This window comes from Desmodus rotundus, chromosome 6 (genome assembly GCF_022682495.2).
Source record: "Desmodus rotundus isolate HL8 chromosome 6, HLdesRot8A.1, whole genome shotgun sequence".
Classification (NCBI taxonomy): Eukaryota; Metazoa; Chordata; class Mammalia; order Chiroptera; family Phyllostomidae; genus Desmodus; species Desmodus rotundus.
Window position 1 is genome coordinate 116,155,692 of NC_071392.1, and position 26,505 is coordinate 116,182,196.

The 26,505-nt window shown below is 50.9% G+C and overlaps 1 protein-coding gene across 1 annotated transcript; it reads right to left on the reverse strand.

Moving 5' to 3' along the window:
• Positions 1-63: 63 nt before the first annotated feature.
• Positions 64-24,140, reverse strand: FKBP1A (FKBP prolyl isomerase 1A). The gene is made up of 5 exons (XM_024559471.3): positions 23,991-24,140; positions 23,862-23,909; positions 5,867-5,979; positions 3,022-3,186; positions 64-1,135 (listed from the first exon to the last, which is right to left on the reverse strand). Exons 1-4 carry the CDS (start codon positions 24,025-24,027, stop codon positions 3,058-3,060), a joined length of 327 nt encoding a protein of 108 aa, XP_024415239.1. The 5' UTR covers positions 24,028-24,140; the 3' UTR covers positions 64-1,135; positions 3,022-3,057.
• Positions 24,141-26,505: the final 2,365 nt, after the last annotated feature.

The window sequence follows — 26,505 nt, forward strand, 5'->3', positions numbered from 1 at the left end:
CACCCTACCCCCTGCACCAAAAGGCAGGGCAGGCACCCGAAAGCAACCACCATCACACCGAGCTGAGAAAAGCCAGCGTAAAGCACTTTTATTGCAATAATAAAACTTGAAACTCATATGTAGTGCAGGGGAGGAGGGTGGGGGTAGGCAGCAGTAACTTCTCTCACCAGATCACTACACGGGACAGCAAAGGAGTGAGAGGGGAGAGGAGAAGCCAGGAAATTTGAGATTAGCAGGGGGAGGTGAGCATCAGAAAACAGGAGATGCTGAAGCTGTGATGACCAGCATCGTTTTCTTAAAACAGCACTCAGGGATTTGCCACGGTGGCTGGGCTTTCACTGGGTTTTCAGTGTCTACAAACAGCACCTTCGATTTAAACTTTCGACTAAAGTTCTCAAAATTTAGGAAGTGGAGCCTGGATAGCTATGACATTATAAAAGTCCTGAATATCTATTAGAAAAAAACCACAGGATGGGGGAAAAAAGCCAGGCCACGAAGAAGGCTTCAGAGGTCCCTGCTGGCCCGGGGACAGATACCTGTAGTGTCCAATGTCGCAGTGAAAACGATTTGCTTTTAAAAGGCAGAGGGTTTAAGGGGAGAGTGGGATGGAGCAGTGGAGGCAAGGCCCCCCACCCCACTTCAGTTTTGGGTAGAGCTCTTGATCCAACCCAAAGACGTCTCTCAACTTGGAGACAACTCGGCCCTCCACAGCGCCCAAATCTGCTATGGCTTCGCAGCGCAGCAGCAAGAATGTTTAATATATAATAGATAAAAATTTCATCCAAAAAATAAAATAAAATAAAGATTCTTGCACCGCCCCCCCCCCCCCCACCAATTCCTAGTCTAAAGTTAACCCATTACTTGTGCTGTTAATACTTGACTAATATGCAATTGGAAACCTAGATCTGAAAGACTGAAACGGAATCTTCACCCCAAAAGGAAAACGAAAGAAAGAGGAACTTGAGGTCGTGGCATGTAGTTCAGGCGCACACACACGAGGAGAGGGAGAGCGAAGCTGGGTGACAGACACATTCAGTCGGGCGGATGTCTGTACAGAGTGTAGTGGAACATCAGGAAAAGCTCCGTACGGATTCGCGTGTGTGCGTCGGGGGCGTCAGGTCCCTCCAGGGCACATCTGTTGGGGACAGAAAACTCATGAGTTCCAGCGACGCAGTGCTCTTTGTGTGCAGTGGGGACAGCCACAAGGCTGGCTGCCCTGCCAAGTCCCTTCCCAACAGCTGTGAGGTCTTACTTGGACCAGCCACTTCTGCCCCAGCTGGGGAGGGCCAGCTGGGTTCGGGCTGTGCTCCCAGATGAGCAACCCCTTCCTGCTTAAATTGGTCTTTTTTTTTAAACTCAAGGTTAGGTTTATCTTGCTGAGGACAGCAGGAGGGGCAGTTCACCAAGGCCACCCCTATTATCACTGGCTGCATATAGGAATTACCTGGAGGCTTTAACAAACCTTAACCCTTGGATCTCACGCCCAGTGACTGTGCCAACTGAGGCAGGGGCACCAGAAGAGTCTGAAAAGCTTCCCAGGCGACTTCAATGTGCAAAGCCCTAGGGTGATATTCCCCATGCTGAGCGCAGTCTTCATTCATTCACCCAAACCTGTAACTTTTTGCTCTTGGGCTTTCCTTCAAGACCCTTGCAGGAAGCTCTGAGATGTTCTTTGGCAGTGCACAGGGAGGCTTACACCAGGCTAACTCGGAGCCCTTCATTCCCTCCCCTCTGCTCCCCATCCTCCATCCCACCAGATTTACAGAAGCCTGCTCCCAAATCAGAGTAACTCCAAGGCTCCCTCAAGTACATTTACGTTCCCAGAACTTGGCTTTCAAAGAACAGGAAAGAGGGTGTGGACTAGGTGTACTCTGGGCAGAGGGAGGCTCTCTGAAGTGTCAGGCGTTCCCTCCTGGTAGGAATGTCAAACGGAGAAGCCAGAGTCACCAAACCCGAGCATGCCTGCGTGACCCGGCTGTGTGGGGTTCAAACCACAGAGAGAGAAGACACCTGTTAGTCAACAACGTCCCCCTACACTTAAAGCAGTCCACAGCGGGACGCGGCTGCGCCACAGCAGACGGCGGGCAGCCACTTACTGGAGCTTTCGAACAAAAGCATTCTTCCCGGCCACCGGCTCTGCCCTCTGGTTCCAGGGCAGGAGGGGAGCAAGCACTGAGGTCCTGGGCCCACTGGAAAGGTGGCACCCCTTACATGTTTTATGATTTGAACACCCATTTGGAAAGTTTTGTGTCATTAGAATATGAGGTTTGGTTTCCTAGAAATGAAGGTAAGGGGAAGGAAAAGTCCAGGAAAGAAAGGCATGAAAGGGGTTCTGGTTGTAGCTCGCCACTGACCGACTGTGATCTTCTCTGGGCCTCGGTTTCCTCCCCTGTTGCACAGGAAGGCTGACTCAGGTCCCTAGGAGGCCCTCCCAGGACTGTCTGAGAGCACCCTCCACCCTTCAGTGACATCCTCTGGCCTTGCTTTCAACTCACTGACAATACACTGGCCTGCTGGCCTCCACTGCCTGGCCTTGCTCCCCAGGGCAGGTGGCCCAGGTGGCAGTGCCTCTCTTACGTCACCTAACAGGCAGCAACCACTGACTATGGATGAGGGAGGAACACAAGCCAGGAGAGGCTAAGCAGAGTCATTAACAATCCTATTGCTAAAGAACTAAAACATTGGCACTGAATATTCGGCCTATGTTTCCAGCTCCCAACTGAGGTTTAGTTTATAAGCTACACATACAAATACTTCATTTGAGCAGCTACCATCAGCTACCCCATCCCCGTGAGTACATTCGAGAACATATGCCACCCCCTCCCACAGGTGCGCCACCTGTACATTCGAGGTGCACACTGATAACCAAAACTGCAAGCACGCCCACAGAGGAGAATGGGGGTGGCGGTGGTGGCCTCTGTGGTTCCACCACCCGTCTCATGCTGACAGGACACGGGGACCGGGGGCGGGGGGGGGGGGGGGCGAAGGGAGTTAAAAGCCCTGCAACGGTAAGTTCCTTACCCAAGAACAGGGAGCTCAGGGAGGAGGCCATTCCTGTCATTCCAGTTTTAGAAGCTCCACGTCAAAGACCAGAGTGGCATTCGGTGGGATGATGCCCGGGTGCCCAGTGGCACCGTAGGCATAGTCTGGGGAGATAGTCAGTTTGGCTCTCTGGCCCACACTCATCTGTGAAAAGAACAAGGGAAAAAGAATCAGCTGGACGCACTCAACTGTCTCCGTAAGAAGCTTGGGTGTCCTTTGTCCAGGACGGTGTGAGTAGCACATTCCAGCAACTGTGCAGCTGCCTGGGCACTGGGCACCGGGCAACGCCCCTACGCAGGACGTGGGGGTCGGCAGTCAGGCGCGATGTCCCTGTACCTGGCTCCAAGGGGCCCAACGGCAGATGAGAAGCTCCCGGATTCCCCACAACAGCTAGGCCCTCAAACTTCCTGCCCAAGTTTCCTGACCTGACTCCAGGCAGCCAACACTCTGGAGGTGACACCACCTCAGTCCTGCAGTGGCCTCTTGGTCAGAGGACGTGGTAAGTGGCATCAAGGCTCTTGAAAAAGGAGTGCTTGGAACAAAACTTTGCTTAAAAGACACAGGCTGTCAGGCACCAGGACACCCCAGAGACAGAAAGTAGTATCCAGGGTAGTCTACTTTTCTACACTCATAAACTCATACTTTATAAATATAGAAAAACTTTAAAACAGACAGCATAACTTTCTGGAGTACAAAGTAGCATGGTACAATACCTACCACTTTTGTGAGAAAGATAAAAATATTTACATATTTGTACCTGCCTGTATAAACCACCACTTTCTACGGGGAGAACAGAGTACAGTGACCAGGGTGGAGGGAAAATTTTCGCTTTAAAAAATGTTTGTACTTTCTTCATTTTCTAATCTAATGCACAAATGAGTTGAAAAATCTATTTTATGAAGAGCGAGCGAGCAGGTTCTCTGCCACATGTCCATTCTCCAACCGCCTCTCTGAAGGCCCCGCCCGAGGGACAGGGACTGAGAGGAAGAGGCAGGCTGCAGTGAGGTTCCCCACGCTACGCACAAGCCGTGCTTCCTGCAGCTCCCTTCAGAGACAGGGACGTGTGAGACCAAGGTGGTGGGGACACTTAAGAAGCATGTGGCTTAATCTGATAAAATTCACAACTATCCTACCCTTTTGCCCAGCAATTCTACTTCCAGAATCTTCTGCTAACAACCCAAACGCCCATCGTAAGGGGAGACAGGTCAAAGGCACATCTCACTATGGATTCGCCACTAGAAAGAGTATAGTTATAGTGGCTTTAAATGTACTAACATGGAAAGACGCCCCAGATACATGCCCAACGAACTTCTTTGGCAAGCTGCCGAGATGGTACTTGTGGGAGGACTGCATGCCTATAAACACTCAACACCAGAACGACATCAAAAGAAGGGAAGAGGGGCCCAAGACGATCCCCCGCCTTCCTGCACACACTGCTAAAGAAACATTCTGTCCAGGCGTTTAACGAAGACGCCCCACGGAGGTCCCGGGGCACCCAGACTCTCGCGAACGAGAGCTGTGACTGACCCCAAAGCACACTGGGCATCTCCCCAGCTGCGCGTCATGCCTTGCCAAGCCTGGAATGTGAAGCAGGCTGATAACGAATCTCGGTGGCAGTTACGGCTCTTGGAACGCACAACACAATTATTGTGCCGGGGCTTGAACAGCCACAGAAGATGGGCTGTGGTGTGGACAATGGTTGGCATGGGAGATGGGGGCTGGGCTGCAGACCAAGAGCTAGCCAGATGTGGGGGGTGGGGCACAGGATGAGACAGAAAGGTGTAGCTGGCAGGGCCTCCGAAGGGAAGTAAACCGCAAAGATCCTCTCCTTCCCACACTGCCAATGCTCCGCCCTGCAGGGACAGAAACCTAGAGCCCAGGAATGGGATGCCTTAGAGTTCCTGAAAGTTAAGCAATTTATTTGGTGATAAATCAGTGATTTTATGGAGGAAGTGGAGCAATGTCTATTCTAGAAAAGGGAAAGAGAGAAATCTTTCTCTTTGCTTTGGTAAAGCTCCAATTCTCTTCGGTCAGAGGGAAACAGACTTACTACCAACACGCAGGGCCTCATTATAAAGCTCACTGGGTCTCGGGCCACTGTAATCATCCCTTCGGCTGGCAGGGCTCCGTGGAAGGACAGAATCCAGCTGAAGTCTGGCAGCCCTGGGTCCCCTTTTGTCTATTGGGAATTCCGTTTGCTGGCAGAACAAAAGCTGTTTACACAACGGGCCCGGAGTGGTGAAGAAACAACTCAACACAAACAAGATGACTCCATCCCTGAACATGACCTCTCAGAAGTGGTCTGACACAACGGCCCACAGTAACACAGACGCAGATGAAAACTACCCCAAGACAACACTCGTCACTCACTGTATCTCCCCGAGGCCAAAGTCTAACAACACACTGCCGGCGGGGTGAGGGGGGGTCAAGCAGCTTCAGAGGCCGCTGGTGGCAGCTCGCAGTGTGATCCCCACGAATGGCGACTCGGCAATATGTCGAAGACAGCGCACACAGCCACCAAACCGCTCGCTCTACTACTGGGGCCTCGCCTACGGCAACACCCGACGAATGTAAAACTGAGTCCCCAGTTAGTCACCGCGGCTGGTTTACAACCGCAGAACACGGGCAATGCCCCAGATGGCCAGCAACAGGGTGCTGGTCAAATAAACCAGAGCACACCCACCATGGAAACACCGTGCAGCTGCAGAGAGAGCTCGTGTTTTGGTTTCTTCTTTTTCCTGGTACGGGAAGCGTTTTGCAGACAGACGACACACAGTTTAGAAGGTGGACACTCAGAAACAAAAGAAAACAAACGAGAGCATACCTGCGCAACCCCTTCTTCCCAGCCTCGGATCACCTCCTGCTTGCCTAGCACAAACTTAAAGGGCTTGTTTCTGTCCCGGGAGGAATCAAATTTCTTTCCATCTTCAAGCATCCCTGTGGAAAATGCATGGGAACATGAGCAACAAGGCGTGATGACAAGGGGCGAGTCAGAAGCCACCAGCGAGGCAAACCCCAGAAGCCAGCGCGGCAGGGCCGGGCAGGGCGCTAGGCCCGAGGAGGCCCTGCGGCGTCCAGGGAGGAGTCCCGTGTCCTCGGCAGGTCTCTAAGGAGTCGGGGTAGTCCCTCTACCGAGGGCTTGTGGCTGCTCTCCCCGGCTCAAAGCAGTAAGTGGATCACCTGAGGCAGGCAGCAGTCGGCCCTGGGTGGAGAACGGGGGGGGGGGGGGGGGGGGGGGGGGGTGTACACTCTCCTTGCGCGACTTTCCAGTACTCTGTGGACTTCCTCCCAGACTAACTGCGGGCCTTCCAGGCACACACAGCAGCTGAAAGTCACACACAGCGTAAGAAGCAATATTCCTTCCTCGATCCGCCCGTCACCTTTTACAGAAATGTGGGTAGTGTCAAAATTGAACTGAGTTGTAGGGCACCAGCTGGTGTCAGAGAACCAGAGGAGCGGTGCTGGAAAAGGCACAGACGAGCTCTCACCAGTGAGCGGCTAACAACTCCAGCAGGACTGTGGGCAGCGCTTCCACCCCCAGTCAGGGACTGAGCTGGGCACTTTCCATACATAAACTTATTCAACCCTCCCACGGCACTGTCCCCTTTTCCCAGATGAAGGAACTGAGGCAGACGGAAGTAAAGTAACTTGCTGAAGTAGTAAAGCTGGGCTATAAATCCAAAAACCACGTTCATTTTACTATTCCAGTTTCCTGGAAGCCAGACAAACCACCAGGCACCCTCCACTGGACGGGGGAATTCCAGGGACGGAGGCGCCGGAGGGCGAGTGTCCTGGGAAAAGAGTTAACAGACATCCACAACTCGTCCAAAGAAGACGGTCGGTGTTGGTTTCTTCAGAAGCCAGCGTCAGCCGACGGTGGGGACTGTCACTCAGGTTCTGAAAACCCTCGAACCAGGATCCCTGACTGGAAGGGGTCAGCCAGCTGCTGCCACATAGTTAACAAAAGCTGATTCCACTGGAGGCCGAGGGTGGCACCCGCCAGGGTTCTAGGCGTCCCTGAGAAGGCCCAGTGAGACAGAATTTTGTCGTGTTTGCATTTTTGAGAGGAAGAGGAAAATCCCAACAAAACCCCAACCTAAAAATGTCAACACTTTCACGTGGGAGGGGGAAGCAGAGATCAAGTGAGAGCTTTATCTCAGGCACCAGGATATCTGCGCCTTGACAAAATAGGAAACAGGGAGGGGCGGGGAGCAGAACTGCCCCCCTTACAGACTGGGAGAGGAGACAGATGTCGTGGGGGCAGGCGCCTGCTGCCACTGCCTAAAGCCCGGGGTTGCGAGCTGAGGACTGAGGGAGACAGGAGGATGGGCAGGAATCTATCCCTGCTAAGTCGGTGCACAGCCAGGAACTGGCACCCCGGAACTAGCACATTGGGGTGTAAACGAAGCTTATCTCTGCCAGACACAATCACTACCTGATCAAAGAAAGGACAAATGGCAGGATTTACCAGTTTGCTACAAAAGAGTAACTGAGAGAAGAACGGTCTCCACACCCCACACTACTCACTGCAGACACCCCCCCTTCAGTCCACGTTCAGCCCACCTGTATGAAGCTCTACTTCCAACACTGAGCCCAGCTCAACCGAACTTCAGCATTAAGAGTGACAGTAGGCAATGAGTAGCCAGGATTCTCAGATTCGTCCTCTGGCCAAACAGTGCCTTTCCTTCCACCCTCCTGAGACTGCTTGTAACAGAAACAAGGGAACCAATTCCCAGGTTCAGCAACCTGCTCAAGGTGCAAGCCAGTGAGCAGTAGGGCCTGGCTCTAGCAGCAAGACTTTATTTGCCCAACGGGGACTGTGAGCTACAGAGGAGACTGAAGATCAGAAGTAGCGTGTCCAGGTCTGTATTCTTTATAGGGCAGAACTTGAGCAGAGCCCTGGGGCTTCCTGAGCAGCCATAGGGGATAAGTCACTAGGTGAGAAGTCCCTGTGGGAAAGAACCACAGATGGAAGGATGGTCCCTGGCCCCTGGTTGTCTGCAAAGGCCAGCTGGACAAAACCCACAGAGAAAAACCTGCCCAGAGAGGCGCCTAGAGGCCAGGCTGTGGCACACTCCAGATTTCAGAAAATCCGGACTCAGCAACAACCCCCCCACCCCCACCCCCGCCCTTTATAACTCAGTATCAGCTTTCCAGGAGCAGCAACAGCCTGGTCCCGTGGGTGAACGGGAATCAATCTACACCCTTCTCTTATTCCAGGGTTGGGGCAGGTGGGGCATGTGGGTCAGTTTGGCACTCAGACCAACTGTGCTTTCCTGCAACCTTGCAGGAAAAGACATGTCTCACCGGTAAAAAAGAAAAACACACTCAGGAAAAAAGCTCCTGCCCTCCCTTCCTGCTGAATGCTGCAGTGTGAGGATGTGATGTCTGGAACCATGACCGCCACCTTGTACCCATGAGAAGGTCAGGAGCACCAGAGTAGTCCTTCCACGGATCCGAACCAGACCCAAACCACCTCCCTCAAGACTTCTGCTCTAAGGTGATTCAAAGTCTGCTTTGCCCTAAGGCAGGTTTTCAGTTACTCGCGGCTGAGAGTAACCTAAATGGTATGATGTATGCCTCTACTTGGCACTTACACACCCCACTGCAGTGCTGCCAAGAGAGGAGTGACAGAAACGGAACTCCAGAACCCACAGCACAAAGAGCTGTCACCGACTGTGACAGCAGAGCAGTGTGTTGTGTCAGGACCCAGGACACACATTGTTAAAGAGAATGCTGCCTGTGACCCCTAAGTTTATTTCAGGATACACTAATGGGTTGCAACTCATAGTTTTAAAAATACAGTACACCAAGAAAGGGCCATCCTACTTCCTGCCAGATTTGAACACGCCCCGAACCTGGGCAAGATCGCATTTGACTGCCAAGAAAAACCACGGGTGCTGAGACAGACCCCCTCACTGTCCACGCACCGCCAAGCAACCTCCCGATGTCCTGTGCCCCCATCCCACTGTGCCTGCAGGTGAGACGCTTCTGTGTGTGACTGGCACCAGACTTGGGCCGCAAGGCGGACCCAGCCTCCCTCTGCCGCTGAGCCAGCCTGGAGAACTGGATACTCTCCACCGAAGAGACTCTAGGTCTGGGAAAACGTCTGTCTAACCCTGGTTCTCTTACACTCTTCTGGGTCATTGAGGGGCGAAGCCTCTTTAAGAAACCATAAGAAGCATCAAGTAGAATCTCTGAGTATATGGGCTTTATGTAGGAGCTCTGCCAAGGATCGTGTTCTCCTACCCCAGTTCAGATGAGCTGCTGTCCCCGGGAAGAGCACGTGAGCCTTGCTCCAGAACTCCAGACCACAGCAGCCAGCACCCGTCACTCTCACCCACTTCCTCGGAGAAACCTTCACAGGGAGGGGCTGAGAGCCGGTACTGGTAATGGTGGGGTCCCTGCAGCTGGAGGAGGGATTTCCTGTAATCTAAGTCTGAAAGGTGAGCAACATCCCCAGAGCTGAGCAGAATGTCACACAACTGGCACAGGCTGTAGGGACAAGGCCTCCCCTCAACGGGGAGGAACAGAGCCCTTCGCACTGTGTACAGCTGTCCGCGGTCAGGCTGGGGGAGGAGCTGATGCAGGGCAGGAGGCGGTGTCCCCTGAGCAGCAGGAGTGAAAGCGCTCCAGCGCCTTCCGCAGTGGGAATTAGGCTGGTCAGGGTCGAACGCAAAATGCAAGAAAAGCTGTGACATCAAAACAGGTCACAGTTTTGGCCAAGATGGAGGAACGGGGATCAGATTTACCCTCCCATCTAAACAACCCCCAAAAAACCCCAAGAACAAAAAACCCAAACAAATAGGAAACAAAACAAACAACCTCTCCCCCCATAAAAAAGGAACAAAACAACCCAGATAATAGCTTAGACAATGGTTTTTAAGACACTGACCATCTCAATAAAGGGTGGTGATTCTGGAGGGATGGGAAACTGGGAAGGCGAGCCCGGGAACTGGGATGGAGCCCAACCAGCCCGAATCCACAGATACGTACCAGGGAGGAGAGCTACAGAGAAATCTCCAGAGCCTTGCAGAGGGTCCCTATTAAGTGTTCAGAGAGGAATAAACAGGTAAGTGTCTGAGGAAACTACCCGAGGCCAGGAAAAGAGCCACCGCAAGCGTTTAGGAGGGTCCGCGCCTGTTCCTACTCGCCGGGCAGGAGAAAGCCATGGAGCACTGGGGTAGGGTACTCAGGAAGATCCGAGGCAAGACCTCAGAAACTGTTTCCAAGTAACTTCAGCACTTCCAAGTACAAAGCTCAGGATGATTTATAGGAACGAAGACATCCAGGACCCCGAAAGGTACAGTCCATGCCCATCATCCAAAATTACCAAGCATGCAGAGAGGCGGGCGGACACGACCCACAATGCCAAGACTAATCAAACAACCAAAACCAACCCAGAACTGACACAGATGTTAGAATCAGGAGAGAAGGAGAGTAAGATTCAAATCGAACTTCCAGAGATGAAAACGACAGTGCCCGAGATGAAAAGTACACTGGGCTGGAACATCTGGCTGCCCACAGGCAGAGAATAAAAATCTGGATCTGCACTTTACAGCGTGATCAGCATCAACTCCAAACAGGTAACAGATCTGAACATAAACAAGAAACCTATAAAACTTCTGGAAGAAAATAGAGAAATAATCATTAGGCAAATAATCAGGCAAAGATTTCTTATAATACGAAGTCAAAAAGCATAGTCCGTAAGAATAAACTGAACTTCATCAAAACTGAAAACATCTGTGCTTTAAAAGACACTTTTAAGAGAACGCAAAGTCAAGTCACAGACTGAGAGAATAGAATACTCTTTGCAAATAATATACCTCATAAAGGACTTATGCCCAGAATATATAAAGAGCTCTCAAAACTAAACAATGAGAAAACAATTAAAAAAGGGAAGAAGTCTGAACAGACACTTCACTGGAAAAGACACACAGATGGCAATTAAGCACATGAAAGATGCTCAACGTTATTAGTCACTGCGAAAACGCAAATGCCACTAGGAGGCATGACTACTACCGATGAGAATGAGCACAAATAAAAAGGCTGATCATCCCATGCACTGGTCAGGATACGGAGGGACTGGAATTCTCACAGGTTGATGATGGGAACAGATAATGGAAAAGCACCGTGGAAAAGAATCTAGTAGTTTAAGTGAAACATACACCTTGCATATGACCCAGACATTCTACTCCCGGGTATCTATACATGAGAAATGACAGCCTGTGTCCACATGAGAAGACTCGCATACAAACGTTCATAGCAGATCTATTACTTTTAATAGCCCAAACCTGGAACAACCCGATCATCTGCTCACTGGTGAACGGATAAGCAAGTATATCCGTACAACAGAAAGCTACTCAGTAATAGAAAGGAACGGACTATTAATACACGAGAATAGCAATAACCTCAAAGTAATTATGCCAAGTAGAAGCCAAAGAGTATAGACTGACACCTGAAATTAATATTGAATGTCAACTGTAAGTGAAAAATTGAAAAAAAAAAAAGAGTACATACTGTATGGTTCTATTTACAAAAAGGTTTAGAAAATGTAAATTAATCTACACTGACAGAAAGTCCGTGTATCTTTGATTGTTGGAAGTGGGAAGTGAGGTTCCAAAGGGTAACAAAGAAACACACCAAAACTTTCAAAATTATACACATTATATACGGCCAGTTTATTGGATGGCAGTTACGCCTCTATAAACGGTTTTTCTTTTTAAAGGGGAAAACCGTGTGACTTACTACAACCCCGCAGGTTTACCTACTACGCCCAACCTGGCAGGAGATGGTAAGGGCTTCCTGTGTCTGGGGCAGCGAGTCAAGCCCAGCAGCTGTTCCCCCTTTAGCTCCAGACAGCTCTGTGCCAGGACCTCGGGCCCTCCACCAGTGAGACCTCCTGCCAAGGTGGTGCCATCATTTCCTAGAGAAAGCACGCTCTGCTGAGCAATGGGGCCCGAAGTTACAGTTCAGACATGAGAGCTGACACTCTTTACTCTCCGAAGGCCACTCCTAGTGAAAATCAACGCCAGAACGACCTTCTATTTCCGGAACTGACCAATTTCACTTCTGACCACACACAAACCTATATACCTTATGACCCGGAATCTGCCTGGGATAGGTCCATATTCTCCATTTCAAAAACTGTCTCCAGGTCACAGACCTGAACTCAGAGTCCTATGTCCCTGCGGCACTCAGCTCAACTCCTGGCACTCACAATGCTGGCACTCATGGGCACGTTCGGATCTGCTCCCTTTGCACGGTTTTGAGAACCAGCAGGACAAGCACAAGGCTTCCATATTTAGACCTCTCCCCTCTATGGTGGTGAGAATCTGAGGGGCTATCCCAGAATGGCAGTTTTTACTTCCAGCACCTTTCAATTACTGATCAGTGGGAAAAATGTGCAAACTCGCAGTCTCCAGGTAAAACCACAAGACCATGAAAGGAGCGAAAGCTTCAGCTGGCCTGGCTGGGGGGCCTCGGTTGGTTGGAGCATTGTCCCGTAGGCCAAAAGGCTGGGGGTTCAATCCCCAATCAGGGTATGTATAGGAGGAAACCAGTCGATGTTTCTCTCCCCCTACTCCTTCCTCTCTCTCTTTAAAATCAATAAATATATCATCAGGTGAGGATTAAAAAAAAAAAAAAGCAAGCAAGCTATGGTTGCATGAGGGACTGTTCTCTGGCTGCAAGGCAGTTGATGTCATTTTCGTCTGGGTCTCCTCCCAAACTGTTCAGCTGTTGCTGGGGGAAGCACCAGACACCAAGCCTTGGAAAGGGAGCATGTGGACTTTAGTAACCACCACAAAGGGCGTGGGGAAGTGTCCTGAGTTCATCTCCCCCTCGGCACGCTGCTCTTTCCTGCTGCTCGTGTGTTTGAGACTGCTCTTGCTCCGAAGGAACCAGAAGAGAAGACCTGGCCAGCAGCTCCTGAGCGAAGTGCCCCAAGACTGTGTTCCTGGTGCTTGGCCCAAGTCACAGAAGCAGTGGTTAAGACCCACGGCCAGGATTTAGAGATTCAAGAGGACCACTGGGTTATTATTTTGCTAATGATCCAACAGAAACGGAGTCGCTTCCAGTGTATTCTGCTTTGCGGAAGGCAAAGTCACCACACACCCACAACGGGATAGGGGAAGATGACCGAAGAAGGTGTGTGTAGGGTTACGGTTCTAGCACTTGTAGTTACAGCTCAAGACTCACAATGTGGCTTTCAGTTGCTGATGCATCTTTGCAGGTGGTTTTCACAGGTAGCATTTTACAGGGTCCAAATATGGAAAGTTCTAAGATTAAAAAACAAAACACTCAAACCTAAATCAAACAATGGCAATGACAAAGGGAAACATCCCAAACCCCAAACTTTCACAACAAATAAAATTCTTGCCATTTATGGCTGGAAGACAGAGAAAAGATTTCTATTTTTATCTCAAAAGGTAGTTCCTTAAGCACAAAAAGTCCAGTGGTTGAATGGAGGTGGGGGAACCAAATTCAAAGTTGCTATTGTTTCTGTAGATTTGGACTTGAAGCCACCTGGACGATTTCCATATAAATGGATGGACTGACTCAGGCACAAGTGGGTGTACTGAATTAGGCTTATCCGTTTCCCTTCCTTCTTAATATATACAGACTCTCTCTCAAACACCTTTTACTTAACTGCCTCACCAGAGACTCCTATGAGACCCACAGCCTGCCCTGGCTGGTGTGGCTCAGTGGATCCAGCACCGGCCTGGAAACCAAAGGGTCACCAGTTCGATTCTCGGTTGGGGCACACGCCTGGGTTGCAGGCCAGGTCCCCAGCAGGAGGTGCATCAGAGGCAACCACACACTGATGTTTCTCTCCCTCTTTCTCCCTCCCTTCCCCTCTGCCTATAAATAAATACATCTTAAAAAAAAAAAAAAAGAACTACAGCCTGCACAGCGCCAGCCAGAGAAAGCTCCTTCCCGCCCCAGTCTCCAGCTCAGCCCCATGTGAGTTCTATGCGTACGTACCGAGGGTCAGTCAGCGATGTCACTCTCAAATCCACTCACGTCAGTTTTACTTCCTGAGCATTAATAACGGAATTCGGTAGTGTGTATATACATGATAGATGAGTGTGAAGAAAAGAGGAGTGGCTCCAGATAACCGTTTGGAAAGATTCAATAAATGCAAATCCCTAAAAAATATTGCTGGAAATAACGGTGTGGGTGAGACCAATGTGTGTTTGGAGAAAGCAAGCTTAAAATTCTAGAAAGGTTGGCATGAAAATGACCTTGAACAGCCTCTGCTCTACTTTAAAAGCCAGAACTAGGTTTAGCAAGGACCTTGATGGTAAACCCCCACCAGAAGAGCCACCCTAAAAGAAAGATACGATCATTTAACCAATGATTTATGTCTGGATTTGAAATGTTTACATAAACCGTGTCACTTTTATGATTAATGTGCCAACTATCTACGTGTCCCAACCACGATGGGTGAAAAGAGATTCTGCCCCCTGAGGGAGCTAAGAGGTGTTAATTCAAGTTCACGTCTCTGTCCTGTCTCCGAGTCTCTGAGGTCGCAACCAAAGGCGCCCCTCCTGAACTGGAGTTCCGAGAGCCGCTCACGGTATGACCGAAGGTCGAACGCCTGTCCAAAGACAGGACCAGATTCTTTCTCCCCTCACACAAACCCAGCGCAAAAACACTTCCATCTGGAAATGCTTCTAGCTTTTGGCTAAATCCCTCTAGCCTGAAAGTGTTTTCAAAGGAGGGCCCATGACCGAAAGGACACCAGGATCCCAGAACACAAACCAGAAGGCATGTCCTTGGGGGATGCCTTTCCATTTCCCACTTCATCACAAGACACACAAGACTGCCGCATCAGCCACAATGAGGTACCACCTCGCACCTGTCAGAATGGCCATCACCAGTAAGTCAACAAGCAACGCGCGCTGGGGAGGATGTGGAGACAGGGGAACCCTTGTGCACTGTTGCTGGGAAGGCAGACTGGTGCAGCCACTGTGGAAAGTAGTAGGGAGAGACCTCAAAAAATTAAAAATAGACCTTTTGACCCAGGGATCCCACTTCTGGGAATGTATCTGAAGGAACCCAACACTAACTTGAAAGAACATTAAGCATCTCTATGTTCATTGCAGCATTATTTACAATCGCCAAGACATGGAAGTAGCCCAAGTGTCCATCAGTAGCTGAATGGGTAAAACAACTATGGGATATTTACACATCGGAATTCTACTTGGCCGTAAAAAAGAAGAAAATTTTACCCTTTGGGACCCAGCATGGATGGACCTGGAGAACATTATGCTGAGTGAAACAAGCCACTCAGACAAAGACAAACACCATATGATTTCACTCATAAGTGGAATCTAATGAACAAACTGAACTAACGAGCAAAACAGAGACAGACTCATAGATGGAGAGCAGATGACAGCTAGTGGAAGGGGGGTGGGGGATGTTGGGGGGTGGAAGGATTGAGCAAAAAGGAAAAAGGACTCGTGGATATGGTCAACAGTGTGGTGGTTGCTGGGGAGGGCAGCATAAAGGGACTAAATGGTAATGGGAAAAAAATAAAACAGATTAAATTAAAAAAAAAAAAGACTGTCATATTATGTCTCATGGAGGGTGGGGGGATGCGCAGAAGGAAACATACTGGAGATAGCAGAAATATACACGACCTTTAATTTTCTTTTGTTTTCAGTTCTCCACAAAACACAGAGGCAGGAGGCTGTAGGGTACAATGGTTAAAAGCGCCAGTTCTGGAGCTTGGCTCCAGATCATCATAGCAATTCCTCCCCTGGCCCTCCTTGCTTCTCTGCCCTTGCTCTCTTACAGTTCTAACTTGACACAGCAGCCAGAGGGACATTTAAAAAAATACAAGTCAGACCCTATTACTCCTCTGCTCAACACCTTCCCATGGCTCCCCATCTCACTCAGAACAGAAGCCCAAGTCCTTCCTACGGCCTACGAGACCATGTAAGAGCTGCCACCCAGCATGGTCATCTCTCTGACCTCACCTGGTTACGCTCCTGCTTCTCTGGGCCAAGAACTCTGCTTCCTTCTGTTCTGCACACACACCAGCCGTATGCCCACCCTGGGGCCTTCGTCCTTGCTGCTCCCTCTGCTTAAAATCCTCTCACCCACAAAGTCCCATGCATCAGCCCTTACCTCCTTCAGGTCTTTCTGCAAATGTCGCTTTCCCATCGGTCTGTCTAAAATCTCAACCTTCTACTGTCTTCTCCTTAGCACTTCCTGGCTAATGTACGGTGCACTTGCACTTACTAATCATCGTTGTCACCTGTCTCTCACACTACAGCGTAAATCTACGATGGCAGAGACTGTCTTCTTCACTCCCACGTTCTCGGTATCCAGAACAGCACCTTGCAGAAAAATCAAAAGTATCTTTCCCCACTCAAGGCCTTTGCACACACTTAAACCCTTTCTTCCCGCCTGCCTGAGCCACACCCGTCTGAGACCGCATGGCACTCACAGCCCCAGGAGTCTGGCGCTCCAGGCACCTCTCTTCTGAGGGCAAGCACCAGGGGAGGCACCTCCTACAAGATAAGCATCTCCAGGGCAACACCGAGGCACTCCCTTAATTTCTCACCCATTTACTGAATAACTAAGAGAAGGGTTTGGTGTGCCGACCCGTGTGCAGTGGGCGTGAAAGGAGAAGTGGTCACAATTTTATTAATCCATAAGGATTAGGCAAAATCCAAAATGATGTAGATATTTTCTTTCTTATTCTAACTTAAAGGAAATAGAATGTTACCCCAATCACTACAGGAATGTGGGTTTTCACACTGCAGCTACAGACTGTGCCAGATCGTCCCAACGGGCCACTCATTCACACAGCTACTGAGCACCTACTCCATACCCGGCATGGACGGGGAGACCCAGGAGAACACTACCAGTGTGGGCCCGGCCTCCTGGAGCCTGCAGTCTACTGGGGGAAGCACAGATGTTAACTGCACACAGCCTGACTGCGAGGAAGGCTAAGAAGGACATGGGTGCCTTGTAGGAAAATCAGAGAGGGGTGCGCACACGCACACCTGTGAAGACCCACTGTAGCAAAGGGTCAGGGAGACCCACTGAGAGGGTGTCACTGAAGCTGCACTAACAGCCTGCCTTGCGGAGGGGAATGGGAGCAGGAACGCAGGCCAGGAAGGTCTGTGCTCCGGGAGGGGGCGTGTGCAGGCAACCAGAGCAGAGTCAGCAGCATCCTGGAGCTGAGTATTTCACCAGCGCCCCTCCTTCCCTCCCGCTTTTTTCTGAACCTCTAGAATTCCTCTGGCTCAAGTTAAAAGGGGGTGAGGGAAGGCATGCAAAGATCTAGTTCAGTTCCTTAGCAGTAGGTTAAAAGCAAAAAGGGGACCGAAAAAATAGAAATAAAAACAAGCAAACACTACCAGGAGCACCAAAGGGAGAACTGAATAGTACATGCTAAGTTATCCAAAACACCCCTGGCCTTTTCCACGGGAAATAGCAGGTGACAATACTATTTTTAGAGAAAACCCCAAGGCAGGCAAATGATTCCCTGGTTTGTGAATATAGTGAAGCCATTAGCACTTCACAAAAAAATCAATTTTTAACCAACAGAAACTGTTCAGGTTAAAAGATCTATGAGTAAATCAGTGAGTTTTATGGCACATAAATTATATCCAGTAACGCTGTTAATGCCAACAAAAGCCTGTGAGCCCCGCTAGAAGGAGCCGTGGCTGTTTCAGAGAGGTGACTGCTGCCAAGGCCAGAGCCGTGAAACCGAGGTAGCGACTAAGGAAAAGTGGGAGCTCGTCAGAAAGGTCTGAAGGGACTCCTACTGGCAAAATGTGGGACCGTGCATCAAAAAGAGTAACGACTGTCAATGATTTTAAGGCCCTGAGTAAAACCGATGAGTTCTCAGTGTACTACACGCAAACTGATAGAGGGGAAGTCACTTGCTACCACTGGGGATGACTATAAAACTGACTCCTCACTTTAAACATTGACAATTAAAGGGAAAGAAATGAAGCTGTACCCTACCTTACAGAGTGGCAGCGAAGAAATGCAGAAGGTAGGAAAGAACTTGAAAACTGCCACTTTGTAAATGCCAATGAAGTAATTTCTTCGCGAACAATCACTGGGGTGAACGCCAGCAGGGAGAGGCTGATGAGCAGGGCGCTTGCAGGACTGTGCTGATCCCCCCAGACTGCCTGCTCCTTGCAAAGGGGAAAGCGTACCTTTACAAGAAAGATCACATTCAGCCTCACAAACAGCAGTGTCTCCCACCGGGTTCCGAGTATGAAGTACACAGCTTCACGTACGGAGTCCTCGCACTCGAGTGCTTACCCAGAAACCGTTCAGACAGTTGGTTTCCAGGGTACAGGAAATCAGGGTGGGGAAGGAGTCAGGCAACACCAGGAGAGAACAACGAGGCAGACATGGGCATTCGATAAGATACTGAGTTTGCTGTCTTTGGAACAACAGGAGTCATTAAGAGACATCAATGAGGGGACTCCTCTAAGGTGACACTATAGACACAATACCCAACTGCGATGAGTACACCTCAACTGGAGTCTGGGTTTTTTTTTAAGTTACTAAAAACACTCTGAGGACAACCGGGGCAGTTTCAATATGAACTTGGTTGGAGATACTATGGAATCAGTTTCATTTTCGTAGGTGTGGCCAGTAGGGTCAGGAGGTTACTCTCACTCCGAGAGCATGCTCAGGTATTCGAGGTCAAGTGTCACGCTGTCTGTGACTGTAACGGCTCATCCAAACAAAACCAACCCCCACAGAACACAGCTGTACGCATCCTGTAAACAGACAGAGAGGGCCAATGGGACAAACTTCAATCACTGCAGAACCCCGGGCGGGGCGGGGGGGGGGGGGCGGGCACATGGGTGTTTACAGTTCTGCTCTGATTTCTGTCTGCGTCTGAAAATTTCACAAATGAGAGCTGCACACACACCCCAACGCTGTGGGGGCCTCTGGTTCATTCATTCGAGACTGGCAAGCCTTCCGCCCTCATCTGTGGGGTTCTGTATTTGGTGATCACAATCCCAAAAGAAAGAAAATCATGTGTCCGTAGCAAGGTCTATTTTCAAAATGTTAGAATCTCATAATGTCAAGAAGACCCGGGTAGAAAAAGGACGGATGTCTTAACTTGCCCACACAGCGAAGCTGCTATAGCCTAGCTCTGTGCCTCTCATACCCACAGGAAACAACAAACACTAAAAACCTCCTTTGGTTCTCATTTAAGAGAATGGCTCCAGCCTTCTTAGCCATTATATTCTGTGGGTAACACGTAGGACTGTTTTAAGATGAATCCTAACTCAGATTCATCTCTTTTTTTTACAGGTGCCTATTTCCCCATCTGTAAAACAAGTGGAGAGTGAGGTCTCGGACCCTAAACTGCCTGTACATCTGAGCCGCTCCAGGAGCTGCGGTGCGAGGGCCAGGGCTCTTCCTTTCTCCCACGCTAGCTCCACCTCACAGGGCGGGCTAGCTGGACCAAAGGTGGGGCGGAGGGGATACACTGCCCTGGACCGGGACACAGGAAGTCTCAATGACAGCTCGTGCAACCACAGCATGACTGTTGCCCCTGCTCCACCCAGAACGCACCTGCCCCGGCAGCTCCTCACACCAGGCGCTGTCACTCCCGTTTACGGACGGCACATGGAAGCTTAGAAAAGCGGGACAATTTTCCCAAACACTTGTAACGTGTGACATAGGGCAGAGGCAAGATGTGAACCCAACGAAGGACCCACATCTTCCTGGGGATGACATCCACTTGGCACCGCCTCTGTGCACCCTCCCAGGCCGGCACGCTCCACACACCCATAATACGAGCAGGGCCCTGTGTCTGCCCTGGCCCCCCGAAGTTCATTGTCCACACGGTAGCCAGAAGGCAGTGGGCCTACTAACACCCAAGCCAGCTCACGACCCTCCGACGATCCCACCTTACTCAAGAGAAAAAGCTGATGTTCCAGTAACAATCTACCAGGCTCTGCCATCACCTCCTCTTTACCGCTTCCCCCCTTACATCACCCACGGCAGCCACACCGGTCTCCTGGCTGTTCCCCTACTGCACCAAGCACGCTCCAGCCTCAGAGCCTCAGGACTAGCTTTCCCCTCTGCCTGGAATACTCTTCTAGACAGCCACGCCACTCACTCCCCAACTTCTTTTCGGCAAATATGAAAGTGTCATTTTGTCAGAGGCCTTTTCCAACCACTCTCACTAAAAGCAGCAAGAACCCTCCCCAAGCCCTCACCCTGCTCTCATCTCTCCACAGTGCTTCTCGCCACTACACGGCACACCTTCATGCCATTGGTCTTGCCACCCAGGGAAGCCCCGCCAGGTCATGTCTTTGTCTGTTTAGTTCACTGGCCACATCCCCATGGCCTGCCTGGCCGTATTAAACATCTGCTGTAGGAAGGAAGGGCCCTGTCGCAGCCCAGCCCGGGCAGCTCCAGCCAGCTACCTGAAGACAGCGCCGGGGAAGCCCCCTGAGCAGTCTCTGCTGGGGGCGCGCCTTCCTCCAGACATCAGCTCAGCAGCCAAGAAACACCCAGCGGGGAAGCAGATGGAAGGAAAGAGAGAGGCGAGGGAAGACAGCGGCTAAAGATAAGAGAGGGGCTAGAGGGAGGCTGCAGGCAAGCGATCCGCACCTGCCCTGAAAGGTCAGGTGCCCTCCCAGTGGACCTGCTGCAGAGATGGGGCTGAGGGGCCCTCGGTTTTCCTCAGCCAGAAGCCAGACTACTGACAAACCCGAATGCAAGGACAAGACGTCAGCTACTATTAAGAGGGTAAAAAAGGATGCCTTCACAACCCACCTGAGGTTGCTCTCACGCTGTAGGGAGACAGCCGTAAGCCTCGCTCTGTGTCAGGACAAGCTCAGCAGCAATCAAGGTGACAAAGCTACTGGAGGCAAGGAAGCAGCCGTGACAACTCACAGGACCCTCAAGGCACACAGGTGGCAGGTTACCTTTCCACTTCCTCCTCCCCCCTCAGTGCCTGTCATGCTACTAGGAGGTGCCTGGCAGGTGACAGTCAAGTTTTCATTTTCCCTCCTGGCACCAGCAAAAGGTGGCACCAGCCTTTCTTTGAGGCCACGCTCATGCTATGCCAGAGGGAGCCTGGAGAGTGATGTCAGGCCTACTCCCGGAGCCACCTGCGTACTGAAAATGCCCCTGCAGCCTGGGCCAGGCGGATCTCTAGCGGCTAAGGGGAGATTTTGGCAAGCACCTCGCTGTACTGCTATTTCTCTGCCCTGCCCCCACATCTGCAGCAGTGAACGCCCAGCCAGAGAGGACCGGATGATCATGTGTTCACCGGACCCGAACCTGGGTCAGGCAGGTTCTTCCTCCTAGAACTGCAATCACTGGGGTCACGCAGCCCAGCAATCCGCACTAGACACTCAAAAGGAGGTACACACACAGAGGAGGGGACTGGGGGTGTGGGGCAGGGGGCTCAGAGGGGACTTCCGCCACCCACCACTCGGGAAGACAATAACTACACTGTAACAGGAAACTACTGGTGCAGCCAGGCGGGAAAAGCAGACATGAAAACCGGGGTTATCATGAGAATGTCTTCTCCCTTCTTAAGGCCCAGTGGGCCTCCTGCACTGGAAGACTCAGATGTTTACGACACTCACTGCCCCACCCCACATCAAATTCCCTCAAGTTGGGATTCTGTTCCCGATGGCTTAAAAGCCTGAACTACTACAGATGAAATCTCAAAGCACCTACCCATTCCTCTCACACCCCCACAGGTCTTAAACAGGTTCTTCCTGAAAGCTGGTGGCAAAGGCCCACAAGACAAAGCCACCCGCCTGAGAACCACCTGTTCTGTGAGCGTGAGCAGAGCTGACTTCTCACTAAGGCGTCTCTGTAGGGCTCTTCAAAAATGAAGTAAGAAAAGAAAGCTTTTGTCCCAATGCGTGCCCGGGTCCTGCTGCTGTTCTGGGAACGTGTGCGTGGGTGCCACCCTCGAGGAAAAACACGGACTTGGAGAAGAGGCACTGGGAGCTCTGATGGTGTTCTGGGCCCCACGACCATCTGCTCTCTTAGCGAAAGGCTCCGGACACGCTGTGTGGGGACAATTCCTCCAGAGGCACTGTGAAATGTGGTTCTGCCTGCATGCTGGTGTCCAGTCCCGCCACTGGCGACAAGGGGCACAGACGTGGGAGTGGGACTGATGTACAATAGTAGCCAATTACCAGAATCTGGCTACTCACAAACTGGAGGGCAGAGGCGGGGTGCAGAAGTCACCCAATCACCTGAGTCCCTGTCTCTGCTTAGCTGGCTGTGGGAACTGAATGAACTGCCCACACCCCCAGCACTGTGTGTGAAAGGCATTGGACCTTCTCCTCACCCTACTGATCAGAAACCACCTAACTGACGTGCTTTTCTCCACTGGTGCCCTAGGTTCAGGTGCTGACTGTGGCTTACAAAGACAGTCATTTAAAACGTCAAAGCCACTTTGCAGTTTCATTCACAGGCAGGAAACTGTTCCCTACAGAGATGGGTTTCCCTATCTCCTCCTTCCGTAGCCTTTTAAAAGGTTCTAGTCCTTAACTCCCTCCACCCCTACCCCCATTCTTACCCATAAAGGAAGGCCAGAGAAATAAAAGGCCGCCAGAGGGGGAATTCTAGTTGCCTCCCCCTGCCCTTCCTAATGAAAGTCATTTCCCTCAACAGAGGGCTCCCCACCATGGTCTGAGACAGAAGGGTAAAGCCTAGAAGGGTAGACCTGAGCAGCTCAGTCAGAACTGCCCACAGCCTACTACCCAGGAGGAGGGAGAGAAGCAAGAGAAAGAAGAAACAGAGGAAGTAGGAGGAGGAACAGAAGAAAGGGTTGGAAGGGGGAGAAAGGGGAAGGAGGAGGGGGAGGGAAATGATTCATATCAGCAACTAAGGCTACACCAATCTCCCCTCCCTCCACCCACAGCCCTGGAGTCTCCGCCTGCTTAGTCTCCCCACTCCCCTACCCAATACAACCCAGGAGGACCTTGTAAGGGCATGGAATAAAAGACGGCATTGACTCTGATGTCTGAATTTTGGCTGGGAGTCTACGATTTCTTTTGGCCTACATTATGTGTTTGTTACCCCACCTGGGCCTCAGTTTCTTTATCTTTAAAATGGAGATGAAAAAAGTCTACTCCTAGAAGCGTGGGGGCACTAAGTGACATGTTCTAGCATCCTGGGCCATCACTGCCACCGAAGCTTGGATGTGTAAGTGTCTCGAAAGTAAAAAGAGGTGGAAGGCCGCGCAGATCTAGTTTCTCCATGGCCAGGCTGGGTCAAGGCAAAGCCTTAGCAACTGGGACTTCTCTACCGGCTCCACCCGCGGAGGAGGGACTGAAGCCCAACTTCCCGAGGGGGGAAGAGGCAGTGCAGCAGATTGGGAAGTACCTCACCCTTCTTATCTCCATCGAAGGGAGGGCCAGAACCGGGCGGGGGTGGGGAGAGCAGGGTGTCAACCAGGACACAGAAATGGTGCAAATCCTTTCTGATGGTCCCTGGCCGGGGCTCTGCCAATTCCCGAGCGTGACCTTGGGCAAGTGACTTCGCCTCCCAAGCCTCAGTTTCCTCATCTGTGCAGTGGACATAAGGGCAGCATCTAAAGCACAAAATTGCTTGCAAAGGGCGAGATAACACTAAGTCCGAGGTCAGCGCTCACGAGCGCCGGCTCAGATGGTGGCGGGTTCGGCAGGCCCGAGGCTGCCCCCTCGGGGGCGCTGCCACCACCCAGGCCTGAGCCTTGGAACACGAGGGCCTCACCGCCGCCACGCCCTGAGCCTTTGCCCCCAGCCTGCGCCCGGACCGGGGGCGGGAGGGCCCCCCACCCCGAGGGCCCGCCGACTCACCAGTGTAGTGCACCACGCAGGTCTGGCCGCGCTTCGGGAAGGTGCGCCCTGAGGAGACAGACAGACGGGTGCAGTGAGCGGATGCGCACGGCAACGGGGGCCCCAGCACCGTCAGAGGCGCCTACTCACCGTCTCCCGGGGAGATGGTCTCCACCTGCACTCCCATTGCGGCGGCGGCAACAGACGCGGGACAGGCTGGCGGCGCGACGGGCGGTATGGACCAAGACCAGACCTGCTGCTGGTTTCTCTGCTTTGCCTCGTCCCTCTGAGCAACGCCTGCGCACGCACGCGCGCCCCCGCACGGCCCGCCCTACGTGCGCGCTCCACACGACGTGCACGTCCCGGAGCCCGGGCCTCGGAGCACGGAACCGGAAGTCCGGAAGGGCCGAGCCCAGGGGGGTGCCACTGTTTAATGGCAGTTTTTCCTCTAGTCTTACTTTCTCTTAGCGTCCAGCCAGGCTGGCATCTCTTTAATTAAGTTTCCGCATCTGAAAGATGGGAAGAATACTTGGGGTCCGCCGATGACTGGGTGACTTTCAGCAGGTTCACACTTCTAAGTACCCACTCATTCTGTAAAAAGGGGGTTGTGAGAGGTCAGCGCAGATGTGCGTTCTGGTAGGCGTTCAATAAATGGTTTGAGATAATGAGCTCTGCTCTTCTGTTGGAGTAGTAATTAGGTACGCTGGATTCACTCATTCATACATTCATTCATTCATAGCTTACATATATTCTTATTGAGCCTCTGCTATATGGCATGCATTGCGCTAGATGCTGGGGAAACAGTGAAGGAGTGAAGGAGACAGACTCAGTTCCCGCCCGCACAGAATGAACATTCTGGTGAGCGAGAGCGAGCCAATAACCACACAAGAAATGTAAAGCTTCAAATCTCTTAAGTATTGTGAAAGAGAGATCCATGGTGTTATGCTCTGAGAGGCATGGCAGAGATGCCTGACTTAGCCTGGAGTGTACTGAAATGTTTCCCCGAGGTAGCCAGCTTTAGCCAAGGTCTGAAGGAGTTGGCTGGCTGTATGTGTTGGGCTGTGGGAGGCAGAAGCAGCAGGGGAAGCACTGTGGCAGGAGGGAGCACTGTGAGCGTCTAGGGCCCGAGGGAGGCAGATGGGAACTAATCCTTCCCTTGGTCTCCCTGCATGTGCTCCTCAGGTGTTTTAAACATGAAATCGGAGTTCTCTGACACTCTTTCCATCATCTGTGTCCCCTTCCCTAGAATCTCGGGGACCTTGTGACTTAAGTGGCACAAGGCACTTTAACAGTCCAGAGGCAGATAGGACAGCTTGGCTTCACAGGCTCTCCAGACACTCATGTTCCTTCTACTTGTGCCTCTCCATCCTTAGGATCCTACCTTCCTCTGCGTGGTACAAGCTGACGCCAACATACTTTCATTCCAAACAGTGGAAAGAGGGAATGTGAAAGCACATCCCATCCCCTTTAAGTGCATGACCTAGAAGTTGCATACATCTCTTCTCCTCATGCCTCATTGGCTGCAACCTATTTGGCTGAATTTAGCTGCATGGGAGGCTGGGCAACATAATGTTCACTCTGGGTGGCCATGTGTTCAATGAAAAATAGGAGTTCTGTTCCTATAGAAGAATGGAAAAAGATATTAATAGCCCCCCCAAAGGTGGGGAGCCCAGCAGTTGACAGGACCCTACCCCCCTCTAACTCCCCCCCCATACACCCGTGTCACCACCACCACTGCCAACACCACCTAGAAAAAGACTGCAGAGAGTTCCTGGGTCCAGTGTTCCCCGAAGCCCAGCAGATGTGGCTCCCCTCACTTTCATTCTGTGATCGGGGGGCTCTCTCATGGCTCTGAATTGGGCATCAGTTCAAAACACAGACCTGCCTTTGAGACGGTGTTCCTCCCAATCCACAGACATAAGACTCTGGTTATTTCCTCCCATGGGGGTTCACTGAGAACCTCAAGTTTGCACTACCTCTTCTTCACTGTTTTGAGGGAAGAAAACATGTGACTATCATTCCAGCTAGCAGTGGTGATAATGTGGCCCAGGCCTAAGATGAACTGGACCCCAGGACTGATGTCTGCTGTGCAACACAAGGGACACCAATTAAACATTTGTCTGATTTTTTTTAAGTCACTGAGAGCATTCCTTTCCAAGTTAGTTTGGAGACTATGTTCATGTATAGCCTAATCATTAATTTTTCCAAAAAAATTGATTTATTTTCTTATCAGGCAAGTTATTTTAAGCCTAGATACTAGTTAACTAAAAATGTTAAATGTTCAAATCTTTTAAAATTATCATTTAGCAACCCAAAGAACTTAAAACAGAAATAGCGACTCTAAGAGGTGGGACTGAGAGGAAGTTCACGAGATTTGACTTTTTACATAATATCATTCTGAACAGATTTAAATTATTTTTACTCTTGTGTATTATTTTTATGGTCTATAAGGGAGACAGAGAGTCATTTTTGTCTCAAGGTGTAAGAATCCCTGATGACAGGGGAAGTGATTCCTTCCCTGGGGCTCTGAAATCTCAAATAGAGCTTAAATTTCTTTGGTTTTATCCCATTTGTGGTTCATTCAGTTCCCTTAATGTGTAGGTTTATATCTTTCACCAAATATGGGAAGTATTCAGCCATCAATTACAAATCTCTTGAAACAAAG

What these genes read in the sequence shown, in the direction of transcription:
- FKBP1A (XM_024559471.3), bottom strand. Translation starts at nt 24,027, where the DNA reads ATGGGAGTGCAGGTGGAGACCATCTCCCCGGGAGACG. An exon ending in GACCATCTCCCCGGGAGACG is followed by an intron (nt 23,910 to 23,990) that starts GTGAGTAGGCGC and finishes CTGTCTCCTCAG; the next exon opens with GGCGCACCTTCCCGAAGCGC. An exon ending in CTGCGTGGTGCACTACACTG is followed by an intron (nt 5,980 to 23,861) that starts GTGAGTCGGCGG and finishes CATTTTCCACAG; the next exon opens with GGATGCTTGAAGATGGAAAG.